Source organism: Corythoichthys intestinalis, chromosome 14 (genome assembly GCF_030265065.1).
Source record: "Corythoichthys intestinalis isolate RoL2023-P3 chromosome 14, ASM3026506v1, whole genome shotgun sequence".
Taxonomy (NCBI): Eukaryota; Metazoa; Chordata; class Actinopteri; order Syngnathiformes; family Syngnathidae; genus Corythoichthys; species Corythoichthys intestinalis.
Genome location: NC_080408.1, coordinates 48,810,243 through 48,836,015, shown reverse-complemented (window position 1 = coordinate 48,836,015; position 25,773 = coordinate 48,810,243). Strand labels below are relative to the sequence as shown.

The 25,773-nt window shown below is 38.1% G+C and overlaps 1 protein-coding gene across 6 annotated transcripts in view; it reads left to right on the top strand.

The window, feature by feature from the left end:
* Positions 1 to 2,015: 2,015 nt before the first annotated feature.
* The window catches only part of LOC130930253 (dynein, cytoplasmic 1, intermediate chain 2a-like), a 26,884-nt gene continuing 3,126 nt past the window's right edge, over positions 2,016 to 25,773 (top strand). Inside the window, exons 1-16 of one of the 6 annotated variants that reach the window (XM_057858071.1) lie at positions 2,016 to 2,159; positions 5,280 to 5,388; positions 5,461 to 5,575; positions 7,872 to 7,956; positions 12,048 to 12,110; positions 12,299 to 12,420; positions 13,842 to 13,931; positions 14,053 to 14,215; positions 14,285 to 14,384; positions 14,453 to 14,578; positions 17,031 to 17,177; positions 17,250 to 17,363; positions 18,938 to 19,071; positions 19,148 to 19,292; positions 20,504 to 20,644; positions 20,703 to 20,828. In XM_057858071.1, the coding sequence (XP_057714054.1) occupies positions 5,281 to 5,388; positions 5,461 to 5,575; positions 7,872 to 7,956; positions 12,048 to 12,110; positions 12,299 to 12,420; positions 13,842 to 13,931; positions 14,053 to 14,215; positions 14,285 to 14,384; positions 14,453 to 14,578; positions 17,031 to 17,177; positions 17,250 to 17,363; positions 18,938 to 19,071; positions 19,148 to 19,292; positions 20,504 to 20,644; positions 20,703 to 20,828 (1,779 nt within the window). In that variant the 5' untranslated portion in view covers positions 2,016 to 2,159; position 5,280. Of the gene's footprint in view, positions 2,160 to 5,279; positions 5,389 to 5,460; positions 5,576 to 7,814; positions 7,957 to 12,047; positions 12,111 to 12,298; positions 12,421 to 13,841; positions 13,932 to 14,052; positions 14,216 to 14,284; positions 14,385 to 14,452; positions 14,579 to 17,030; positions 17,178 to 17,249; positions 17,364 to 18,937; positions 19,072 to 19,147; positions 19,293 to 20,503; positions 20,645 to 20,702; positions 20,829 to 25,773 lie in introns of all 6 variants that reach the window. The other 5 variants (XM_057858070.1, XM_057858069.1, XM_057858074.1 and 2 more) reach the window with 5 other exon arrangements.

Genomic DNA, 25,773 nt, shown 5'->3' with positions numbered 1-25,773 from the left:
ACTTGATACTGATTTATTTTTATCTTTGCTCTGGTATTAGTATGTCATCGAAAACCTAAGGGCCAACAGTTTGGTCAGACCTTTTCATTCAAGCGTTTTCTTTATTTTCATGACTATATGCGTTGTAGATTCTCGCTGAAGGTAATAAAACTGGATGAATGTGTGGAATTATGTACTTAGCAAAAAAAGATGAAATAGCTAAAAACGTACAATATTTCTAGTATCTTCAAAGCCGCCACCCTTTGCTCTGATTACTTTTTTACACACTTTTGCCATTCTCTTGATGAGTTATAAGAGGGAGTCGCCTAAAATGGTTTTTGGCTTTACAGGTATGCCTTTCCAGGGTTAATTATAGGAATTTATTGCTTTATCAATGGGGTTAGGACCAGGGGTGAAAGTGGGCCAGAACGGTCAGGAACGATGTTCCGGTATAAGATTCAGGGCCAGAACGCAGTTCCGGTGTAAGATTCAGATGCTGTTCCGGTACACAGTGCTTTGATTCCAAAAAATATGACAGCAACTGTCAAAACGCTATGTAAAAAAAAATATATATATATTTATATATACTGTATATGCTAAGCTGCCACACATGAATTTCAGTTCCAAGAAGAAAATAATTTACCAACATCAGATTTACATACACAAGTGTTAACAACAAGCATAATAAAGTGCTTGTGTAGCGTAATCCGTTTCCACCAATATTTATTATTGATTTTATTTCACGGACGGCATGGAGGTTTCCCCAGCTGCTGTAGTTATCGGACAATGATGAGTCACGTCAACGTGTGAATGCAAAACGCCTGAACTCATTTATCCGTTCAATTGGCTGACTTACTGACATGTAATCAGCAGAGATGGTTAGCTCTGATTAGTTCAAATGTGCATGTTTTCTGGAACAGCAAAAAAAAAAAACTTGTTGAATTGATGCGACAGAAAAAAGGGCAATGCAACATAAAATGGATCAAATCTTTAAGAGCAACGAAAGAGTTGAGGAGGCGTATTTATCATATTTAGTTGTATTTGCTCTGATGGAGAGGTTCAGAACATCTTGACTGTCAATGTGCACTTTGGACTTATATTTGTTCATTTATGTTAGGCTACGTATTCATTTCCTTATGATTTAAAAAGTCGATGTTTGCGCGATCTTCAAAATATATTCCATTTCACTCTGCATAATATAAGTCATTTGTACTTATTTTTCTGAATGTATGTTGTTGAGAGAAATGGTGGAGGAAATGTTTTGTATTCATAAATGTGTCCTCAGTTGATGTTGAAATAATGTTCCTATTGCTTGTTATTATTGACATATTATCTTTTCGCCACAAGATGGCAGGATGGGACTTAATTGTCTAAAGTGCTACTTTTATTACTTCTTTGTGTTTGACTTTGATTACTTTTATTTGTGGGATTGCCTGTGAAGACAGCAATGAGAGAGGATGTATCCGCATGTCAGCGGAAATTAAATACTGCGAGTTTTGGCTGAAAGACAACTTATTCTCCGTCAATTCTTCCTACGAATGCAATGTTGCAACCACCTCAACATATGTTACTTGTATCTTTATTGTTAAAAAAAAAAAAAAAGTAAATGCTTTCATTAACTTCAATTTTAATACATGTCCTATGTTCTTAAGTAGTTAAAATCGAGATTTGGCATTTAGTATGTGAGGAAATTAGGGGGAAAAAAATTAGGAGATGGAGGTTGGGGTTATTGCCGTTTAACGTGTTAACTTTTATTTTGCAAATCAGTGAAAAAAATACAAATACAATTTTGAATGAAAAATAAATAAATAAAATTTCTGGCTCTGTGGGACCTTCACGTTGGGAGCAAGAAATTCGAGCCACTTTCAACCCTGGTTAGGACCTTCATTTATGTTGCAATGAATGAGGTGTGTCCAAATTTTTGGCCTGTACTGTATTTTGTGAACTATTTTATCGTTTAGTAGACGAAATGTCCAGTTTTTGCCACGAGATGGCGACAAATCTTTTCTTGTTCAGTTCTAAGCGTCGACGAAGAAGGCTGGAGCAGCCGGGCGGGCGGTGTCTTCCAATCTAGTTTCCAACATCATCACCGCTCGCTCATCACATCTCTTCTGTTTAGGATTAACCAAACCAACAAAACGTGACTGCTTTGCCGCCGGACTGTTTAACTCGGACGTCAGGTGTTCATACCCTTACACATTTTACATTTGCACATGTTTTGACGGCTTTAAACAAAAGGGTGCGGTTGCCTTTTCTGATGCTTCTGCAGCGGCCCTCCAGGATTAGCATGCTAACCTAGACAAGCTAGCAGCTGGTCAAGACTGTCAGTAAGGTTTTAATCAGCTTAAACGATGCGCTTTTTGTTCACTACCCGTTGGAAAACATGCATGTGACCGGCGGAAATAATAAAAGTTTTCCTGGAATGTTATACATGTTGATTTTTTCACATTCGCTATTGTTGTTTATAGTTTTGTGGACATTGTTGAGCATCTGGGTTACAGGGTTCAACACTGACGTCATACATGGACAGGCGTCGCTTTCGGACATGATAATAAACTATTTATATGTTTTAATTGCAACGTAAGGTAATGACACCGTTGCTATTTTTTCGTCCAGTCCATTTTAAAAGGGGTTTCAGTCTATTTAAAAACAACGCCCATTCTCAGTCATGAGCACACACAAAGAAAACATTGTAATAAAAGGCTGTTCGCACATTAGTAATGTGACAGGCCCAGGGCCACTTCTTCACAGAAAAACTGGTTTTATCCACGAATATGAAGGCAAAGCTGCTAACATATTTGTTGCAATGGTACGTTGATTTATGAATGTTCCAATTGATATATTTTGCCATTTATGAACTGTTGAAATCTAGTTTTGTGCGATTATGGAGGATTTGTTTTCGTCAAATATACGTATTCACTGCAATTCACAGTGTTATATATCAAATATATTTCAACTGCGAGGCTGGTATTGAGTGATCATGTTTCAATACCATTGACGGGGATAGAGGTCCATTCAGTGATCAAACAATAAAAAATGTGACAAATTTGCTGAAAAAAAGTCACTAATTTGGAATTCATCCCATTAACTATTAAAAAATGTTACTAATTTGTGATTAATCACGAGTTAATTTACAAAAAAAGTGAAAATTTTGCAATTAAGCGCTATTAACTAATAAAATACAGTAGGGCTGCAGCTATCGAATATTTTAGTAGTCGATTAATCGATGAAGTAGTTAGTTCGAATAATCAAATAATTGGATGAGGACTAAAATACCTGAGCTGAGCCTCAAACAGTATAAAAAAAATAAATGTGGATCTACTGTATGTACAACAAAAGAATATTTGGCTAAAGTCTGCTACCTTAAATGCTATAATATGCTAACATTGTTGTTTTTTTTTTTTTTTACAGTGCTTTTAACAAATGGTCCAAACACGTATTCCCACAAAAAAAAAAAAAAAAAACACGGCCGAATATACTTATAAACTAAATTACGAATGCATTAAAAAAAACTTTAGCTCTAACAAAAAATTAGTTTATGTTGGCCTTAACAGGGAGCAGCTGGATTAGGCCACGTGAAATGAAGCAGACTAGAGGGTACAGTATCCACCCAAATCAATAAAACTAAATGCAAACACTTTCAAAACAAACCATCACAACGCCACTTGAACTAAACAAATACTCGAAGCAGCAAAATTTAATTCAAATCTTTTTTTCTAATCGAATACTCGAGTTAATCAATTAATCTTTGCAGCACTAAAATACAGTGGTACCTCGACATCTGATCACTTCGACACACGATCTTTTCGACATCCGACGTACAATTTGACTCGCCATTTGTTTCTACGTCCGACGAAATGCTCGTAATACAACGGTTTATGACTGTGTCGCAATTTCATTGTTTTCCCGCAAGATCGACACACGGCAGATTTTCTTTTGATAGAAATTAACATGGGTTCCAAGAATGTTAAAACAGGTACTGAAAAAAGAAAAAAGGTGAGGCTTTCCATTGAAATGAAGATGGAAATGATAGAAAAATATGAGCGTGGAGTGCGCATCCGTGAACTGCTTGACAGTACTCCTCCGACCTCCGTTCGCCAGTCTTTACAAGTTAAGCTGACACTCATTATTGCGGTACCATCGCCAAAGAGATTGCCAGCTTTGTCAGGTTTTTAATCATTTATTTCAGATCTTCTGCAACACAACACACCAACTGTCCGTGGCAGTTGATGCGAGCAACAACAGAACGCTAAAAGAGAAAGTAATATCTCAACTGCACTCTCTGACTCTGTCATCAGCTACGCGGTGCGTTCAGGTACACCACGCAAAATTCATCTGCCACAGTAGAACCCGATTTGTTACATTATTACAGGTATTATTATTATTAGCTGTATTAATATGTTATTATTATTACAATTTTTATTCATAATTTGTTTTGCTCTTTGTAATTTCTGTTTGCAATAGTAACAGCAGTATTTATTAAGAATTTAGTATAGGTTTTCGGGCCATGGAACGAATTAATCCAATTATTATTTATTCTTACGGGAAAATCCTGCTCAACATACGACCATTTCGACTCAAAAACAAGGTCCTGCAACGAATTAACTTTGTATGTAGAGGTACCACTGTATAGGACGTTGTGATTCACTTTGTTACAACAAAATGTGACAAATTTGCAATTAATCACATATTAACTAATAAAAATGTTAGTAATTTTTGATTAATCATGAGTTAACTATAAAAAATGTGACAATTTTGCAATTAATAGCTATTAACTATTAAAATCAAGGACCTTTTTGTTTTGACTATGACAAAATATGACTAATTTGCAATTAATTGCTAGTTAACGCTTTAAAATGTGACAAAATTTGAGATCCGGAATAATATCCATATTAGCTATGTATATAATAAAAAAAAAAAAATGGAAGGATTTTTTTGTTTATTCCTAACTTGACTATGAAAATGTGACAATTTGCAATCAACTACTTGCCTACCATTGATAACGACCAAATTCATTCAAACTGGGAGGACTGGTTCTGAATGCTCATCTTTGAATGCCATTGACGGCGCTAGATGTCCAATTCATTTCAACTGGGAGGCTGAACTATAAAAAAAATGTTAAATATGAAAAAAAATTGACAAATTTGCGATCAAATGCAAGTTAACAATAAAAAAATGTGACAAATTTGCATTAATTGTCAATTAACTCTGGTAAAGAATATGACCGGGTAAAGAAATTTGGGAATTGCTATCAAATGAATGAAATACACTCCTAATAAAGCGATGTAATCTTCCTGCAGTATGTCTGACAAAAGTGAGCTGAAGGCCGAGTTGGAGAGAAAGAAACAGCGTATCGCCCAGATTCGAGAGGAGAAGAAGAGAAAAGAGGAGGAGAAGAAGAAGAAGGATGTTAGTTACTCGGACAATATCGCAAATAACGAAGTCCAAAGCGCTACCTGAGCTCAATCCGTTTCTCTGCAGGGAGACTCAAAACGCGCCGTGGACGTCGGCGCCGATGACTCAGACCTGGAGAAGAAGAGGAAGGAAGCCGAGGCTCTGCTGCAGAGCGTTGGCATCACACCTGACGTGCAACACGGTACACACGGCACACAAACATATACAAAACAAGCATGCTCCTATTTTTATTCGCAGCAGTGGTACCTTGACTTACGAGTGTCCCCAGTCTTTTTTTTTCTTGCTAACACCATATGTTTTCCCTTTTCATATTCAAACTTCTTTGACTAATAAGCGATTGTTTTTGTGATGAGTCAACTCACTGACTCATGGGTGTAAGATTTTAGGCTGTAAATGTGCACTTGAACCAAAAATGATGTGCTGAGAGAAGTTAAACAATAATATAATACCTCTATGTAACTGCATCATTGTTTTCCAGCGTAAAAGCAGATCTTTGCAAATATGCAGCTTAGATTGCCATAATTTTTCGACTATAAGCTGCCGTTTTTTTCGCCTTCTTTGAACAATGTGGTTTATAGTACAGTGTGGCTTGTTTGTGGATTTTTACAGGCAAATCAACTGCATGTCGTTTGCTGTAAATATCCCATAATATAATGTGAACACATGCGGCTTATAGTCCGGTGCGATTTATATATGAACAAATATCTTTTTTTTTTTTAATTTGGCAGGTGCGGCTTTTCAAAAATTACGGTAATGACAGAGATAATTAGTTTACTTTTGTCAAAGACTATTGAACTCAGAGAATATTTGCTGCGTGTTTTTTTTTTTTTTTTTTCTTTTTTTTTTTAATGAATAAAATAATATTTTTAAAAACATATTTTACCTTTATGAATAGATGGGAATAGATTCCAGTTCTTCTTTTTTAGTTTAATTATTAATGAATTTATGAAATTAAAATGATAAAATTTAATTATTTTTATGTAATTATTTCTTATTGAAAATACTTTTAAAAAATGACAAATTAATAAAATTATAAAATTGTTAATTATTTTCAATAAAAAATGTTACATGAATAAATTTTAAAAAATACATTACACAGGGTTTATGAGGTTCATTAAAAAGCATTAAAAGTCTTTAAATGGATTTTGTCAAAGCATTAAACTAAACGTTTGAGGAATTAAAAATGATTTAAACTCGACGTTTTTTTTTTTTTTTTTAAATTAGTTTTTTTACATTATTTGAGTTGTCTGATATTATTGGGTAGCCAGGATAAGCTAACACAATGGTCATTATTGGATAAGAGAGCCAATAGTATTGGCTACATGAGAATATCGGCCGATAAACGCATTTTAAAATTATATCGGATAATATCGACATCGGTTTTCATTATCGGTATAGGGCCAATATGCATGTTGCCTTCAAAGTGAATGTACTAGTAGAAGCCTTTAGGGCTGGTCATAGTTCAGCACAGCAGTTCTGCTTATTGAACATTAAATGTTTCCAAACTAAGATGCTTGAGATTTGTTATGTGAGCAGACCGTTTGCGTTCAAGGTGCAAAAATTAAATGAACAATAAATGATTGAAAAATAATGAGTATGTTAAGTCCACGACCGCATATATTGGTATCAGATTTTTAGAGTTGGACAAATGCCGATCATTTATGGGTTATCGGGTAAAAAGTCATTATCGAACAACCCTACTTCCAATTTGTGTGTGTAAAACTATCTGCAGTTGGGCATGGGCGTTAAATTAGTTGAAAGTGGCATTAAAAAGCATTAAATGATATTTGCTGATACCTGTAGAAGACGTACTTTGGTTAACAGTCTCAAAAAAGAGGATTTGGTCAATTTTGAGGTCAACTAATTGTCTCGAAATGATTAATTTACTATTGAAATAGTTTTAGATTGATTTCATAATCAATTAGTTGTTGACTAGTTTATTAATTGCGGTGGCATTAAAAGAATTAGTGATATTTCTATTCATTTCAATGGGGAAATTTGTCTTACATTATGTGGTGCGTTTACTTATGAGCTTTTCTTGGTCAAAATACAAACTGCCCCCGCACCCCCCCCCCCCCCAAAAAAAAAAAAAAAAAAAAAAATCAAGGCACCAGCGTACAAGCAACTCAAGTCATGAGCTTTGTCATTCAAGAAACTCGAAAGTGGAAAGTACCACTGCACCTTTAACCGTTTTGCTGCAGCTTTAACAAACTCTTTAACGTTTGACTTGGGCTAAGTTGTGTTCACCCCTTTCACCTCTCACACGATAGACCATTTTGGGCATGACACTTACAGTAAGCCTGCCTATCATTTATCTTCATTCTCTCTTCTCTCCCCTATCTGCGTGTGTGTCCTTGTCTCATCCCCCTCGCTTGCATGCTTGGCTCATCCACTCGCACCCGCACTCACTCCCACACCAGCCACAGCTCAGCCCCTGAGGGTAGTAACAGAGGATACCTGTCTATTTCACTACCTAGTCCCCGCCCCCATGTCTCCCTCCAACAAATCAGTGGCCAGCGACGCGGGAAGTCAGGATTCCGGGGATGGAAACGCAGGACCAAGGTTTGTCTTTGTCTGTGGTCTTCAAGCATGCTGCGTGTCAGATAAAGAAAAGTAAACCAGACACTTCATTAGGTATACCTATTGAGCAATCATGTTTCAGCGCCATTGACAGCATTAGGCATCCATTCATGATTCAATCGCTGCCAGCCCACCCGGTTAAAATGAGTTGGATGACTCTCACCGTCAGTGACGTTGAAACATCATTCACAGCCCTCTTAGTTTAAACGGATTAAATTTCAATTGCTTTCAATGCTAGCCAATCCGTTCATCATGATTAATCACATTTTTCCATAATTCATTTGGGATTTTTCCAAATGAGTCACATTTTTCAGTTGTTAATTCATAATTAACCACAAATGTATCCCATTTGTATGAGTTAACTCGCACTTAATTTGAAATTAGTCATATTTTAACTCACTTTTGACCACAAATCAGTCCCATATTTTTTTTGTTAACTCACAATTTTGTCTGTTCTTCATAGTTATCTTGCCATTAATCGCAAATTTGTCATTGTTAATAGTTAACTTTGATTAATCACAATTTGGTCCCTTTTTTTAATAGTCAATTTGTGATTAATCTCACATTTGTAACAATTTTTCCAATTTATTTGCAATAAATTGAAAATAAAATTTGCAAATTTGTTGCATAAAAAAGTATCATTTGCATGCTTTTTGAATAGCTGTGAATCGCAGCTATTAAATAATTATAATACCTTAATTTCCCGAATATAACGCGCACTTTTTTCCCCCCCAAATCAACTTGTAAAATTGTGGTGCACATTATAAACGGGTACATAGATGGAGACAGATATATATATATATATATATCGATATATATATATATATATATATGTATATGTGCATAAATATGTATATATGTATATGAATGTGTATATATACCGTATATATATATACATATACATATATATATATACACATACATATACATATATACATATACATATATGTGTATATATATATATACATATATATATATGTGTATATATATATATATATATATATATATATATATATATATATATATATATATATATATATATATATATATATATATACATATATATACAGTGCCTTGCAAAAGTATTCGGCCCCCTTGAATCTTGCAACCTTTCGCCACATTTCAGGCTTCAAACATAAAGATATGAAATGTAATTTTTTTGTCAAGAATCAACAACAAGTGGGACACAATCGCGAAGTGGAACAACATTTATTGGATAATTTAAACTTTTTTAACAAAAAAAAAACTGAAAAGTGGGGCGTGCAATATTATTCAGCCCCTTTACTTTCAGTGCAGCAAACTCACTCCAGAGGTTCAGTGAGGATCTCTGAATGATCCAATGTTGTCCTAAATGACCAATGATGATAAATAGAATCCACCTGTGTGTAATCAAGTCTCCGTATAAATGCACCTGCTCTGTGATAGTCTCAGGGTTCTGTTTAAAGTGCAGAGAGCATTATGAAAACCAAGGAACACACCAGGCAGGTCAGAGATACTGTTGTGGAGAAGTTTAAAGCCGGATTTGGATACAAAAAGATTTCCCAAGCTTTAAACATCTCAAGGAGCACTGTGCAAGCCATCGTATTGAAATGGAAGGAGCATCAGACCACTGCAAATCTACCAAGACTCGGCCGTCCTTCCAAACTTTCTTCTCAAACAAGGAGAAAACTGATCAGAGATGCAGCCAAGAGGCCCATGATCACTCTGGATGAACTGCAGAGATCTACAGCTGAGGTGGGAGAGTCTGTCCATAGGACAACAATCAGTCGTACACTGCACAAATCTGGCCTTTATGGAAGAGTGGCAAGAAGAAAGACATTTCTCAAAGATATCCATAAAAAGTCTCGTTTAAAGTTTGCCACAAGCCACCTGGGAGACACACCAAACATGTGGAAGAAGGTGCTCTGGTCAGATGAAACCAAAATTGAACTTTTTGGCCACAATGCAAAACGATATGTTTGGCGTAAAATCAACACAGCTCATCACCCTGAACACACCATCCCCACTGTCAAACATGGTGGTGGCAGCATGGTTTGGGCCTGCTTTTCTTCAGCAGGGACAGGGAAGATGGTTAAAATTGACGGGAAGATGGATGCAGCCAAATACAGGAACATTCTGGAAGAAAACCTGTTGGTATCTGCACAAGACCTGAGACTGGGATGGAGATTTATCTTCCAACAGGACAATGATCCAAAACATAAAGCCAAATCTACAATGTAATGGTTCAAAAATAAACGTATCCAGGTGTTAGAATGGCCAAGTCAAAGTCCAGACCTGAATCCAATCGAGAATCTGTGGAAAGAGCTGAAGACTGCTGTTCACAAACACTCTCCATCCAACCTCACTGAGCTCGAGTTGTTTTGCAAGGAAGAATGGGCAAGAATGTCAGTCTCTCGATGTGCAAAACTGATAGAAACATACCCCAAGTGACTTGCAGAAGTAATTGGAGCAAAAGGTGGCGCTACAAAGTATTAACGCAAGGGGGCCGAATAATATTGCACGCCCCACTTTTCAGGTTTTTATTTGTTAAAAAAGTTTAAATTATCCAATAAATTTTGTTCCACTTCACGATCGTGTCCCACTTGTTGTTGATTCTTGACAAAAAATTAAAATTTTATATCTTTATGTTTGAAGCCTGAAATGTGGCGAAAGGTTGGAAGGTTCAAGGGGGCTGAATACTTTTGCAAGGCACTGTATATATATATAAACCGATTTTTTAAAATTGACACGGCCACGTTGTGTTGAAGAAACGTATGCAGCGATCTGTTGCTGACCATTACGGTACGTGACGTCACCATTTTGTTTCGGTAATACTTCACTTTGATCGGCCGAATGATTTCGTCTGTGTTAAATTCTGCTTTTTTCACTCTTCATAAAGCACAGAATTCAGTTTCTTGAACTCATTTGAGTCAACGTTTATTGCAGCTCTGTAACTCGGACCATAAAAAACATAAAACAGACATCCTGTGTGTGTCCGTCAACTATATCTGTCCCTCGGGAAACTCAAACCCGAATAACAATAGTTCCTATTGTTACTGTCGTGTTGAGAGCGATGAGCTCTCTCGGATTTCCGACTTACGTTCTCACTTTCATTTTACCGTATCAATCCATGGAAGAAACATTTATTCATCATGATGAAACAAAGTTATACAGGAGCCTTCAAAAGAAAAGTCACATGTCTTGTCTTGTTTTCTCCTAGATTCTGGTAAGTTGGAGAAGTTGTCAAATCATATTATTACCGTAAATATTGTCAGTTTATGGTAATGTTTTGAACTACCAATATAATATATAATATCTATAATACCATACCAATAAAATTAGGGTGAGCATTATAAACGGGTACAATAATTTCCCCTAGATTTTACAAGTAAAATGGGGTGCGCCTTATATTCGGGAAATTACGGTAGTTATATTGAATATTGATTAATCACAACCTGTGATTAATCGTAAATGAATCAAATTTCTGGAAGAATGTAATACAATGGACTCATCAATATATTCACGACCATGTTGTATTTTTTTTCTAATTAAATATTTTGGTAATTATGATTTTATATTTTGCATGTTTACAATATATAACTTATCTAATTTAACAATTGATTTGTGAAATTGTAGTAAATATAAGAAAATTAATTTGTATTCGGTATTGTATTTGGCAAGTTTAAATGCATGTAATCTCATTAATCAGAAATATCTTAACCCTGACTATTATTGTGTTATGAAAATCTGCAGTATATTTAATTAAAAAAAAAAAAAAAAAAAGTGACCCTTTGGCGCAAAACTGCACACCCCAGCTCCCTATAGTGCACGTGTACCTAATGTCGTGTCTCGTGTATATGATGAAAACCAACCTCTTTGCCTTCAGCAGCACGCTAATATTTACTCGATTAACACACACTTCTTCTCTCCCTTTCTTCCTCTCACTTACTCACCTCTTTTGACTGTCCCCTCTCCTCCATCTTAACCTCTTTGACATCTGCCCCCTTGACCCGTCCTCTCGTGCGAATGCTTCCGTCCCGTTGTCCCGTTTCTCTGTCTCTCGCTAACGCCGTCCGGTGGTTCGGCCCCTTAAGGACATTGCATTGGGATCCCGACCCCTCTACTCTGCAACTCCACTCCGACTCTGAGCTGATGGGGTACTGCTCCTCCTCTCACCTCTTCTAATTAGCATCTGTAGTTTCCTCTCTAAAGTGTCCAGATATGTTGGAGTCTTAGTAATATCTCTGTAAGCCTTCATGATCATGTTTCCCCCTCATCCCAAGTTCTCTCTTATGTGTCCATTTTGCGCATGTGTTTATGTCCACCATGATTAATTTTTATGCAGGCGTGGGGCCGCGAGGCTCACAATGTCCAAAGTGACCCAAGTGGATATCGTCCCCAAAGAAATGGTGTCCTACTCCAAAGAAACGCAGACTCCTACCGCGGCTCACGCGGATCAAAAAGCAGGTCAGAAAACCCACACGGACACATTCGGATTTGACGTCTAGCACCGTCACTGGTAGCCAAAGAGTTAACAGAGTTGGTACCGGTCCTTGAAATCCTTAAGAATGCATCCTTGAGGAAGGCTATAATGAATCAGTTTTCGTTATCTAACAGTTGTTCATAAATACAATCCAAATCCAATTTCAAAGTCCACTCACTTGTAAGACAATTTACAGTATGAATGAGAGTTTGTGTTAAAAAGAGACTTTTAAGCTGTTTTACGAATGGGTTTATGTGTGTGGATTATTTTAAAAAGCAATAAGGCAATTTTACAATCTGACAATAACTCAGGTGCTAATATGCTTCACCAAAACACAAAACAAACGGACACTTAAGAGACTGATTGGCATAATCACCTACTAGCCTAGCGCTCCGTGCTAAGTAGTAAAGTCTCATCAACAATGAATACAAACAATACAGTTAGTTTAATTTATTCACCTCTGACAGCTGCACACTGGATCTAATAACACACACGCCTCAAGAAAATCTAACTCTCGACATGCCGTAAATGTTCTTGATTCAGCAACTCAAGCTGAGTGTAGCAGTGAACTCTCGCTCTCTTGCGCTAATTACTGGTGCGCGCGCAGCCTCACGAACAAGGACCCAAACGGGACTGCTAATAGCTGCCGGTAAAAATCGATAATCAAGTTTTTGGCAACAAATTTATTTAGCAAATTTAATTTATTTAATCGATTAGTTGTTGCTGCCTTATTTAGTAAAACACTTTTATCACACGGCTAGTTCCTCCTATTGTCACATTTCTTTTCGCAACCTACCTCTGCCAGTCGACGTTCACTCCAGTTCAATACAAATGTACGAGTACATCAAGATATCATTTAGCTTTGCAATTGGAGGTGTGAGAGCCGTTTCCTGAGTGTCCCAAACGTCAATAAAGCTCTTCATTAAATTAATTGAGGTTTCCTTGGCCATGACGTGTGTGTCTCCGTCCATCGAACAGCAGCAATACCTCTTGTACTGGACGCCCTTAGAATTTGCCACAAAACGCTCACTGCTGCCGGAAACGCACCCAGCCAAGGGTGGATTCGAGATCAGCACCTATCAAACCAAATTTCTCGAGCCTCTGGGGGACGTAGAACATTTTGCAAGACATTTTCTTACTTATGAGAAGGCACCATATTTTATTTCTGCCTCAGTTTAAAAAAAAACCCATTGGAATACTGTTTTAAAGGTACTGGAAAAATTGAAAAATTGGTCTTGAAAGTCCTTAAAAAGGGGTTGAATTTAGACATGAAGAAGGTGTACGAACCGAGTTAACAAATATACTTAAAGCACTAAAGGAAACATAAGTACAAAAAATGGAATCGTGTAGGTTTGCTTTATTCTTGATATGATTATATCCATGCTTTTGTACTTGCATTCTATAGATGAGGACGAGGATGATGAGATCATTGCGCCCCCGCCAGCAGAGGACGTTCAGGAGGAGAAAGAAGACCAAGGTGACCAACAAGAAGACGGTAACTATATTTTTAACTTTGCACCATTCAAGTTGGATAAAATCAATACAAGTCCAAAAAAATGGGACTTTGAAAAAAAACTATCAAAAGTAGAATAAAATGTTGTCGTCTCTGTGTTTAGACGCACCCAAAGAGCTGACGGAAGAAGAGAAACTGCAAGTCCTGCACTCCCAGGACTTCCTGGCCTTTTTCGAGCGAGGCAGCAGGATTGTGGAGCGAGCGCTGTCCGAGCAGGTGGACGTCTGCTTCGACTACAGTGGCCGAGATCTGGAGGACAAGGAGGGGTGAGGAATAACAAACAAATGTGGAGTCTGTTTAAACGCTGGACCATCGATGTGTTCCATCTCCTTCAGGGACCTGCAGGCTGGTGCCAAGCTGGTTCTGAATAGACAGTTTGCTGACGAACGTTGGACCAAAAACCGAATGGTCACCTGTCTGGACTGGTCCCCTCAGGTATAGAAAGCATGTTTATAAAAAAAAAAAAAAATCACTTCTTTAACAAGGTTATGGTGTTCCACCAGTACCCAGAGCTGCTTGTGGCCTCTTACAACAATAACGAGGACTCGCCTCATGAGCCTGATGGAGTCGCACTGGTCTGGAACATGAAATACAAGAAGACCACACCAGAGTACATCTTCCACTGCCAGGTAGAAAAAGAAGCATACCGTATTTTTCGGACTATAAGTCGCACCGGAGTATAAGTCGCATTTTTGGAGGAAATTTACTTGCTAAAATCCAACACATAGAACAGATATGTTATCTTGACAGTCAATTTGAAATAAAATTACAACAAAGAACAACATGCTGAATAAGTGTACAGTATGATAATGTTACATGATACATGAACAATGAAATGCGTACGTGGCCGGTATGTTAACGTAACATAGCTATCAAGAGTTATTCAGATAACTATAGCATACAGAACATGCTAACAAGTTTACCAAACCATCAGTGTCACTCCAAAACACCAAAATAACATGTGAAATGATATAATAATTTGTTAATAATTCTTCACATAAGTCGCTTCAGAGTATAAGTCGCACCCCTAGCCAAACTATGAAAAAAGCTGTGACTTACAGTCCGAAAAATATGGTAGTGCTTAAATGTGCTGTATGAGAATGACGATATTAGGGCTGCAGTTATTGAATATTTTAGTAATCGAGTATTCGATTGAAAATTCTATCGATTAATAGAGTAATCGGATAAAACATGTTTTTTAGGTAAAGCGCAATTATAAAAATACATGAGACAACAATTATAAAAATACATGAGACAGCAAGACATTTCACCTAATATTGAACTTGAATTATTGAAATTTTCAGACAATCAATGTCTTTATTTTCGATGTACATTGTTGAAAACAGCCAACAATTGCATCTCAGGCGTGACTAGAAAAAAACAACAAAAAATTCACAGCTTTCACTCAGAAAACGTTTAGATCTTACAAAAAAAAATCGTATTTCTTACTGAAAAATGTCATTACGCTTGATAACACACATCACTTAAAGGTCAGGGTTTTTTCCCACGTGTTTGAATTGAATTTCTATTTTTGTCAAGCATTGTCAAGCATTCTCATCACTCTACAGCGCTGTTGTTTTACAGATTAAATAAAGCCTGTATTTAAGTCACGTTAGCCACGCATCGACAGTAGTCATAATGAATAAAAAACCCAGCCCTCCGCAAGGCTAATGTTGCTTTAGCAAGGTACAGTAACATTAATCTTATTTATTAGCGCTGAAAAGTCTACTGCTTGAAGATGGTGGCTGTTTACTAATGCCGGTGAGTCTGTCATTTCGCATCTAGTTCCATATACATGCGATATTTATGAGATTCATCAGAGGCTACCACCATAGCATCATGCGGGTGTAGTTTGTAGCGGCTTTTGGCTGCAGTCAGGTATTATGGCTTCTTCTTCGTGCACGTGATGTCAGCGCATTGTCCCGCATTAAAAGTAGTCCGGGCAAATCGGGATGCTTGGAGCTGGCAAAATTAAACGATTCCTTGAAGCGAATAAAATTATAAAGAGTTACTCGAGTATTCGTTTCTGCTCTGGACGATATACCATAATGAACTTTCTATCGACATTTTATTATCGTCACTGTCTCCATAAATAGACCTGTTCCTGCAATGCACACTTTGGCCTGCATGTGCCGCCCAATTTAATGGGAAACTATTTGCAATCGTAGTACCACCAATCGGCCCCAAGATTTCCCTATTTGCCAGTTAACTCCTCCTGACAACCATACGTAAATAATACATGTAAGACAATTGAAAATAGCAACACATAATCCACATAGACAACGCAATTAGTTCCAATATCAATATTGATTAATTTATCATTAACTCATAGGCTGCCATTGACAATGATAGATGTCCAATTGATTTAAACTGGGAGAACAAATAAGAATTATCTCAAGCCTATGACGATACGCGTATCAAAAACAAAATTGCGAAACTTGGTGTGAAGATTCTTTCTCGGGGACGAGAATCCATTTTGACTGTAAATGAATGTCCCCCCCTTCCAGTCAAAATGTATTGGACGTCTAGCGCTGTCAGTGGCAGTTAGAAAGGAAATGAGCTGGAAATGCCCAAAAATGAATAGGAAGTGACCAAAAATCTGCATGGAGTAACCCACAAATTCCCTAAAATCAACAAAAAATTATCCAAAAATGTACAAGAAGTGAGCCCGCAATGCCCCAAAATGTTCAGAAGTGACCAAAAATCAATATGAAGTGACCTGAAAAAGCCCCAAAACCTACAAGAAGTGATCAATGAGTAGGAAGTGGTACAGAAATGCCCTTGAAATAATGCAAAAAATGGCAATGGCAGCCAGTGAGTTAATGTTATCATGTTAACATAATGCTTCTGTTTACACTGAATAGTTTTAGGTTGCAGCAGGACTTGCTACATTTAACATCTGCCATTCAAAAATATAGCGAGTGGGGAAAAAGCGGTCATAATTGTTGTATCATTTTTCACCAAATAATTTCAAATTTATTATATCGTGTCATAACTTTCGTGATGTAAAATCATAGGGAGATTTTATCCATATCGCACAGTTCTAGAGCTCAATTGTTTGTTTTGCACGCCTGTCTTCAGTCAGAGGTGATGTCTGCCGGCTTTGCCAAGTTTCACCCCAACCTGGTGGTGGGCGGCACCTACTCGGGGCAGATCGTATTGTGGGACAACCGGAGCAACAAGCGAACTCCCGTCCAGAGGACTCCCTTGTCTGCTTCTGCGCACACTGTAACGCTCAGTTGCACACACACGCATGCCACACCCACTCCGTGTACTTCATGATGAACTGTCGTGTCATAGCATCCTGTGTACTGCGTAAACGTGGTGGGAACCCAGAACGCAAACAATCTGATCAGCATTTCCACTGATGGCAAGATGTGCTCGTGGAGCTTGGACATGTTGTCTCAACCACAGGTATGTTGAGATTAGGGCTTCAAACCATTGCTTGGATTATGATGTTCTTAGTCAACTAAATACTGTTTACCCCCCCCCCCCCCCCCCCATTATTAATACAAAAATACATTTAAAAAGAAATATGTATAATAGATATTTCTATCAATGAAGAATATAATTTTAAATAAATAAATAATATCACAAATTAATTACAAATAAGCAATAATTAAATTTCTTTCCATTTTTTTTATCAATTTATTTACTGGATATTTTTTATCTGTGTTTTTTTAATGTTATTTACTATTCAAACTGGGATGGATGCCGTTGAATGATCGTCTTTCACAGCGATTGATGGCGCAAACTTTAAATGGTTTGGACATCCAGCGCCGTCAATGGCAGCCAATGAGTTAAAATCAGTATTTGTTGCTCATCTTTCAGTGCCATTGACGGCGTTAGACGTCCAATCCATATAGACAGGGAGAATGCGAATGAGCAAATGGACTTTTTGATAAAAAAATGTGAGAAATTTGCGATTAATTTCAAGTAGGCATGTGCCAGTATGAGATTCTAATTGTATGATAACCTTAAGCGGCTGTGGCGCAGTTGGTAGCTCGAGTTGTCTTGGGACCGAAAGGTCATCAGTTCGATTCCCTCTACGGCTGCCCACTGTCGAAGTGCCCTTGGGCAAGGCACTGAATCCTCTCCATTTACCATTTAGGCCAAAAGATCACAGTTTCACCGGATTGCAATTACAGCTGTAAAATTTGTTACTTTGACCTATCTAACCGAAGTATTCCCATACCAGCGGTTTCGTTTTCTTTGATGAGGGGAAAAAAGTTGAGGAGTTTCACCTCCTCCAGCCATAATCTAGCACAGCTGAATCACTGACACTGAGCAACAACCGATGGGGGAGAGTTGTGCCTTGCAGCAGCAAGCGAGGGATTTCTCCATACATTTTTGGGACATAAAAAATAGCTAATACCTTAGGGATGGTATGACAGAAAATGTATGCAGTTTTGAAATCTTGACGTTTTCATACCACAGTATACCTTGAAACTTGAAATGTCTAATCGCCAGTTAACTATTCAAAAAGTGCAAATCCATATGATTTTTTTTTTTTTTAAATGCAGCAAATGTGCAATTAATTGCGAGTTAACGATTAACCCATCCACTGCCGTCGACATTGATAGACGTCAAATCCAATCAGGAATTAAAAAAAAAAAAAGTTAACGATTCAAAAAGTGAAGATAATCATGTGTCAACTTAAAAAAAAATGCAACTAAGTAAAGATTAATTGCAAGTTCCCTGACATTGATAGGCATCAAATCCATTTCAACATTGATTACTGATCATGTTTCACTACCATTGACGGCACTAGATATCCAATCCAATTTGCCTGGGGGGCTAACCTTCCCATTCAAAATGGATTGGAGGTCCAATGCCATCAGTGGCAGTCAGTGAGTCAAAAATTGTGACTTCAATTCATGATCAACAATGTGAATTGTTTCATAATAGTTGTTGATTAATCGCGCCAGCCCTTGTTGACATCCACAGGTAACACATAGTGAAAGTCTTGTGGTGTTTCCACCCAACAGGACAGTCTAGAGCTGGTGTTCAAGCAGAGCAAGGCTGTCGCCGTCACCTCCATGGCCTTCCCGCTAGGTGACGTCAACAACTTCGTGGTGGGCAGCGAAGACGGTTCGGTCTATACGGCTTGTCGCCACGGCAGGTGATTCCTCTTGAATCCCGTTACGGCCAAATGAATATTTCGACTGCGAGGCTGAACGCTCGCACGTGCCTCACAGTAAAGCGGGAATCACAGAGGTCTTCGAGGGTCATCACGGTCCGGTGACGGGTTTGAGCTGTCACACCGCGGCAGGACCCGTGGACTTCTCTCACCTCTTCATCTCCTCGTCCTTCGACTGGACTGTCAAACTTTGGAGTACCAAGGTCAGACATTTATTTACGCACGTCAATAACTAGAGTTGTCTAAAGTATTGACGTATCGATGCTATTTGATTGCAAATGTATCGATACTCGGTTATTCGGATGCTGGTATCATTCTACTGTGACTTTAAATGTGTTTGTCACTGATAGTAATGTTGTAATTTTGGGGTTTTTGTTGATGCAGCAGAGGTTGCGCTAGACATTTTCGTTGTCTGTCATTTTGACTGACAGGGTCATAAAAATCCGGTCATAATCTATTTTTACCCGTCACTTAAATTTTTAAAATGATAATGATGACATATTCAATAGTATTTAGTTTTCATTCATTTTTAATTAATATTGTACCGCTTGCTTGGCGGCGAAAAATTAGACACGGAAGTCGTGGTATTTTTCTCCCTCTTTTTACTCTGCTTACTATCCACTTGCTCTCGCTATATAATTGGCCGAAGAGTCGAAATGCTCTCCCGTGATTGGCCGAAGAGTCGAAATGCTCTCCCGTGAAATGCCTGTTTAAAAATGTTCCCGTTGTTACTTCTTGCGTTCGCTTAAAAGCGCTCATTTAAAAAGGAAAATCGATGGATGATACTACACACAAATGCTAAAGTTGTATATTCATATAGCGAGAATAAGGAACGTCAATGACAAGCGCAGGCCCCCGCGAGTGGATAGTGAGGGGAATAGGATAGTGCGCCTATGCCCCCAAAGAAAAAGAGGCAACTATATAGACCCCAATCACCAACGTCACACAATGATCTTAATTGTGGTTGTCAGCCCCAAATCTTCTAAATATATATTAAATGCATCTTACCTGGCACACCGGGTGCACCAATAAGAACCTCCCGTTAATGTGTCAATCACGGTGCCGCCGCCAGACCCCGGTGACGCTACAATATTCTGACAGAATAGCCAACGACGTCATGCATTAAGAGAGACAATAGCTAATTAATATGCTCACTCGCCACCCTGTGGCCTGGAGTGTGAATTGCAACCTGTCAAAATGACGGACGGACTTCAGTTTTTTCCGTCACTGTTTTAAAAAACCGGTCAACGACGGAAAATATTCGGTTAACGCGACCCCTGTGATGCAGTATCAAAAACGGTTAAGGTATTTTTTGGGAGTACCGATATGAAGTTGAAAATTTTAGTCTCTTGACAACAGTAGTCTATGCTGTACACTTTTAGCAAATTTATTTTTGTGGGATTTTTCCCCACAGAGCACACGCCCGCTATACTCATTCGAGGACAGCTGCGACTACGTGTGCGACGCCATGTGGTCCCCGACGCACCCAGCGCTTTTTGCTTGCGTGGACCTCGCCGGACGGCTTGACCTGTGGAACCTCAACAATGATACAGAAGTATGTCACTACAACTGTTGTTTTTTTTTCTCCCACATACTCACCGTTTGGTCCTTAGGTTCCCACTGCCAGCGTGTATGTTGAAGGGGCGCCGGCACTCAACCGTGTGCGATGGGCTCACTCCGGAAAAGAAATTGCTACGGGAGACTCAGAGGGACAAGTGCGGGTGTATGATGTGGGCGAGGTAAGTTAAAGCAGTAATTCCCAATGTATGTGTATGACAGTACGATTAATTGTAGGAATGATTTTAGGTTAAAGTCAAGTAAAGTGTTGTTAATCTTGAAAAAAATAATTAATTACAGTTACAAATTACTTCTCCCAAAAAGTAATTGAGTTGGTAACTCAGTTACCTGAATGTAAGAGTAATTAGTTATTTGCCAAAGTAACTTGTGTTACTTTTCATGTTTTTTTTTTCTTCTTAATTCCAAAAAACAAAAAAAAAACATAGGTCACACAATGTGAAGTTAAAGCAGTAATGTGAAGTAAGGTTGGCCAACCATGTTTTTGAATAATATCAATGGCTTAACAGTTATACTAATATTTTCTAGGGGTGTCAAACGACTAAAATTTTTAATGGAGTTAATTATAGCTTAAAAATTAATTAATCGTAATTAAACGCAATGAATCGCAATTCAAACCATCTATAAAATATGCCATATTTTTCTGTGAATTATTGTTGGAATGGAAAGATAAGACACAAGATGGATATATATACATTCAACATATGGTACATAAGTACTGTATTTCTTTATTATAACAATAAATCAACAAAATGGCATTACCATTATTAACATTCTGTTAAAGCGATCCATGGATAGAAAGACTTCTAGTTCTTAAAAGACAAGTTATAGAAATTTTATATCAAAACCCCTCTTCATGTTTTCGTTTTAATAAAATTTGTAAAATTTTCAATCAAAAAATAAACTAGTAGCCCGCCATTGTTGATGTCAGTAATTACTTACACAATGCTCATGGGTGCTGAAGCCTATAAAATCAGTCGCACCCAAGCGCCAGCAGAGGGCGGCAAAACTCCGAAAAACACAACAAGTACACCTTTCACTGTGCTCTCATTTTAATCTGTTTGAGCGGGGCTTTTGTGCGTTAATTGCGTCAAATATTTTAACGGGATTAATTTAAAAAATTAATTACCGCTCGTTAACGTGATAATTTTGACAGCCCTAATATTTTCGTTATTTTTTTTAACGCAACCTTTCCAGATTACCCATAGCAACGCCCTTGACAACGAAAATGCTTTTCTTCGGCAATATTCGGAAATTACGTCACACCGGGAAGTGCGAGGGAAGTCCGCCATAGAACAGTATTGTTTGTCGCATTGCTTCTCGGTAAGATGCCACGGCGGTGTGTGGCGATGTTTTGTTCTCACTCAAACGAAAAGTTGTATGAATGGCCAAAGGATAGCAGGGCACGTAAATGGACATCTTTCGTTCGCACGAAGCGAATGAATTTCACGCCATCATCGAGTAGTGTTCTCTGCTGCAAACACTTCGAAGATGCCTGCTTCCTTAACCGGTCTGCTTATGATCAAGGATTTGCTAAAAAGTAAGCGTGATTTTTGGATAGATGACTGATGACTTTGTCAAAGCAGAGCTGCCAACTGTTGTGGAATGAACAGTATAAGCTAGCGACGTTAGCCAAAAGTTAACTCGTGGCAATCCCCGATCATAGTTGTTGTTGCGTTCGCTAGGTTAAGCGTGTTTAAATTGTGCGTCATCTACGATCTTGTCCGAAAGGGTTAATCCACTGTCAATCGGGAAAGGAGTGTGGATGTGCATATAAGCGGGTCGGCGTCGCGGTAATTCACGGTCATGTTGCAGTAAGAGACACACACCGCCGTTGAGTTTGTGCACATTTATTTGTATTTGTATTATGTATTTCCACCTTCATGCTTCAAGCATTGCATTGCATTTGTATGGTTCGGCGTTTCTTTCACGGTGATCGCTTGATTGCCTTCTAGTTTGTGTTTTACTGTACGAGAGCCGCTGACAGGTGACCCCAACAGGCGTGTTGCTTTTAATGTCTGGCACCGAATCAGCGAGCGCGCAGGTAACGCAGTGAATCATGGGAAATGTAGTCTCGGGACAACACTGAAGTGGTGCTTTGTAATCAGTTCGCTTGTGTGAAAAAACTACATTTCCTCACGCCATTAGATGCCACTTCCTCCCGAGATCCCCGAGCTGTGTTGTACTGTTAGCTCCATGTGTTAATAAAGAAACAAAGTTGTGAGCACGTCGTGTGTTCGATACATTTGTAAACAAAAAGCTCATAACAAGACACTATGCACGATCCGTTTAAGAGACGCTGGAGTAGTAGGAGGCGAAGAGGAGATCAGCGAGAAGCAAAACTTTGCGGTCGAATGTGGCGGCAGTCCGCTATTATTTTGTTTTCTTATTGTTGCTACAATAAAGTGGAGAAAGCCATCAACGACTCATCTCCTTCTTTCCCCCCAACGTTTTTATATTATTATTTTATATGCATGAGAGCTGCCGGATCTGCCAAAATGAACATGAAGTCTGATTATTATTTTTTTTAACAATGTCATCAGATAGACAAAATCATCATGAAAATAATAAAAGCCTATATCTTACCAATCTTGTAATCTCAATGGGTCTTGTATCCATTCCATGTCAGGTAGTCTTTGCACATTGTTTGCATCCTGATTAGCGTCTGGCTAATACATGTTAGGTCCAACTAGGCCTGAACGATATTGGAAAAAACTATTTCTGCGATTTTTTGGGGGGTTGCAATATATTGCGATATTATATTGCGATATTAAAAGGAGAAAAAAAAAAAATATATATATATATATATATTTTTTTTTTTTGCATTGAAAAAAGATACATATTATACATATATTAGACATGTTTTTTTCAAAATGTTCCCCCTAAAATATGCTTTACAAAATGTATATGGCTAACTTTAAAAAATGATTCACTCGCATATTTTCAATTTTTAAACAAATTATGTCACAATGAAAAATATGGCGTCTGTAAAAAAGTCACGGATATCTACCTCATAACTTTCGCTAAATTGTATTTTTTTGTTACTGTCGCATTTTCCCTGCTATGATAGATGATAAATAATTTACCCGAAAAAAGAAAAATTGGGGAAAAAAAATGTTTAAAAGGGTAAATATATGAAAAAGAAAATCTCGACCACTCCTTGATGTCTGCGATTTCTGCTATAGTACCATGTTTCACCCATAAAATAAAATGAAATAATCCAGCTGCGGCCAGTCACAGCTGTGTCTTGACACTCAGTGATACATGCGACATGGAGCTTTTGGATCGAAACAAGATAAGTACGCGATAATATCTCGTTAAAGTCATGGTGTCTGTAATTCTGCTCTCGCATGCTCTCACCTCCAGCTAGGGTTTTGCTGTTTAAAAAACATTTCTTCTTTTTAAAAAAATGCCCTCCTGTTAAAAATTTTTCTTCCCCCAGAAAGTTGAGATTTTAAGCTTTCCAATCATGTACCACACGTGCAGATCATCGAATCATTTTTAAACAAGAATAATGTACTGTAGTAGAAAAATGCTTTGCTTTATTTAATGCTTCTGTTTATCTACCTTGGCTGCAGAATCACTTCTAGTGTTTATTTCCAGGACACAACACAACAAGTGTACAAAGCATACCCATTCGTCAGAACACCGGCTGTCCCCAATGTTTCCACGCACACACATTCAATCCAGCGCACGCTTCCTTCATGCAACACGTGCTTAACAAGTTAAACGACGACTGAAAGATGCGGTGTGATTGAAGTCCGCCTCTGTGGCAAGATCAAACACAACCATCGTTAACTTTAATAAGCAAGTGCGCAGAGGAACAAAGACCTAGGAGAGGGAGGAAGGGAGAGGGAGGTTGTGTGAGTGTCACTAAAGCGATCAACTCAGGACAGAGAAAGCATGGAGCAACATACATTTGTGGATTAAAAAAAATAAAACTATCACAAGTACTTGCGATGGGACTATTGGGTCATGCGAAGGCAGTGGACCTGCTTAACATTTCAAAGTAAGTTGCCAATTTCTCCAATTAAAATGTGTTAGATGCAATAATGTATTTCTGCATGGTTTGCCTTTGGAATGAATGTGAATTTCGTAGTTTTAACTCAAGAATTAGCCATGTTCAATGGGGTATTGGTAGGTGCACTAGCCTTAGCATGGATAAACCGGAATCGTAGATCCACCATCACCCTCAGATACACAACATGTTTGACACTATTATTGGAACGAGTGTGGATTAACGTTGATCTGAATAACATGGCATGGTTATAGGCAAATTATAATGTAAGTGATAGTAAAACACCTCCTGGTATATTTAAATGTTTTTCTTGATTGAATAAGAGTATGGATTTTCTCTATCTGATTAAAAGAAATGTCTTCAATAGCTAACAAAGGATTAACATGTGTTTTGTATACTTCTTGTAATGTGATTAGAAAAAAAATATTACCAAGGGAAATGGTCATGTGTAGCTTTTTTATTTTGTGGTAATTAATGGTAAACTACTGCCATTTATTGGCTGTTTTTTAAACTTTCACTGCCAATTGCAAGATTTTCCCAAGCACTTTACAGTTAAGGTGACCAACTTGACAATCACCAGTTAAGGTGACCAACTTGACAATCACACACCTACCACCTTGACTAGGTCCTCTTAAAAGGGAAACCTGTTGTATTGCAAATGTTATTTCTGAAGTTGCTTTCCAAAAATAGTGTAAAATCCATTTTATCCTGGGGTAAAAACATCTGAAAGATTCATTCATTTTCCATGCCGCTTTTCCTCATGAGGGTCGCAGAGGTGCTGGAGCCTATCCCAGCTAACTACGGGCGGTAGGCAGGGGACACCCTGAACTGGTTGCCAGCCAATCGCAGGGCACAAGGAGACACAACCATTCATGCACACACTCATACCTACGGACAATTTAGAGTGTTCAATCAGCCTACCATGCATGGTTTTGGGATGTGGGAGGAAACTGGAGTTCCCGGAGGAAACGCACGCAGGCACGGGGAGAACATGCAAACTCCACACAGGAAGGCCGAAGCCCGGGATTGAACCCTTGATCTCAGAACTTTGAGGCAGACGTGCTAACCACTCAGCCACCGTGCTGCCAAAA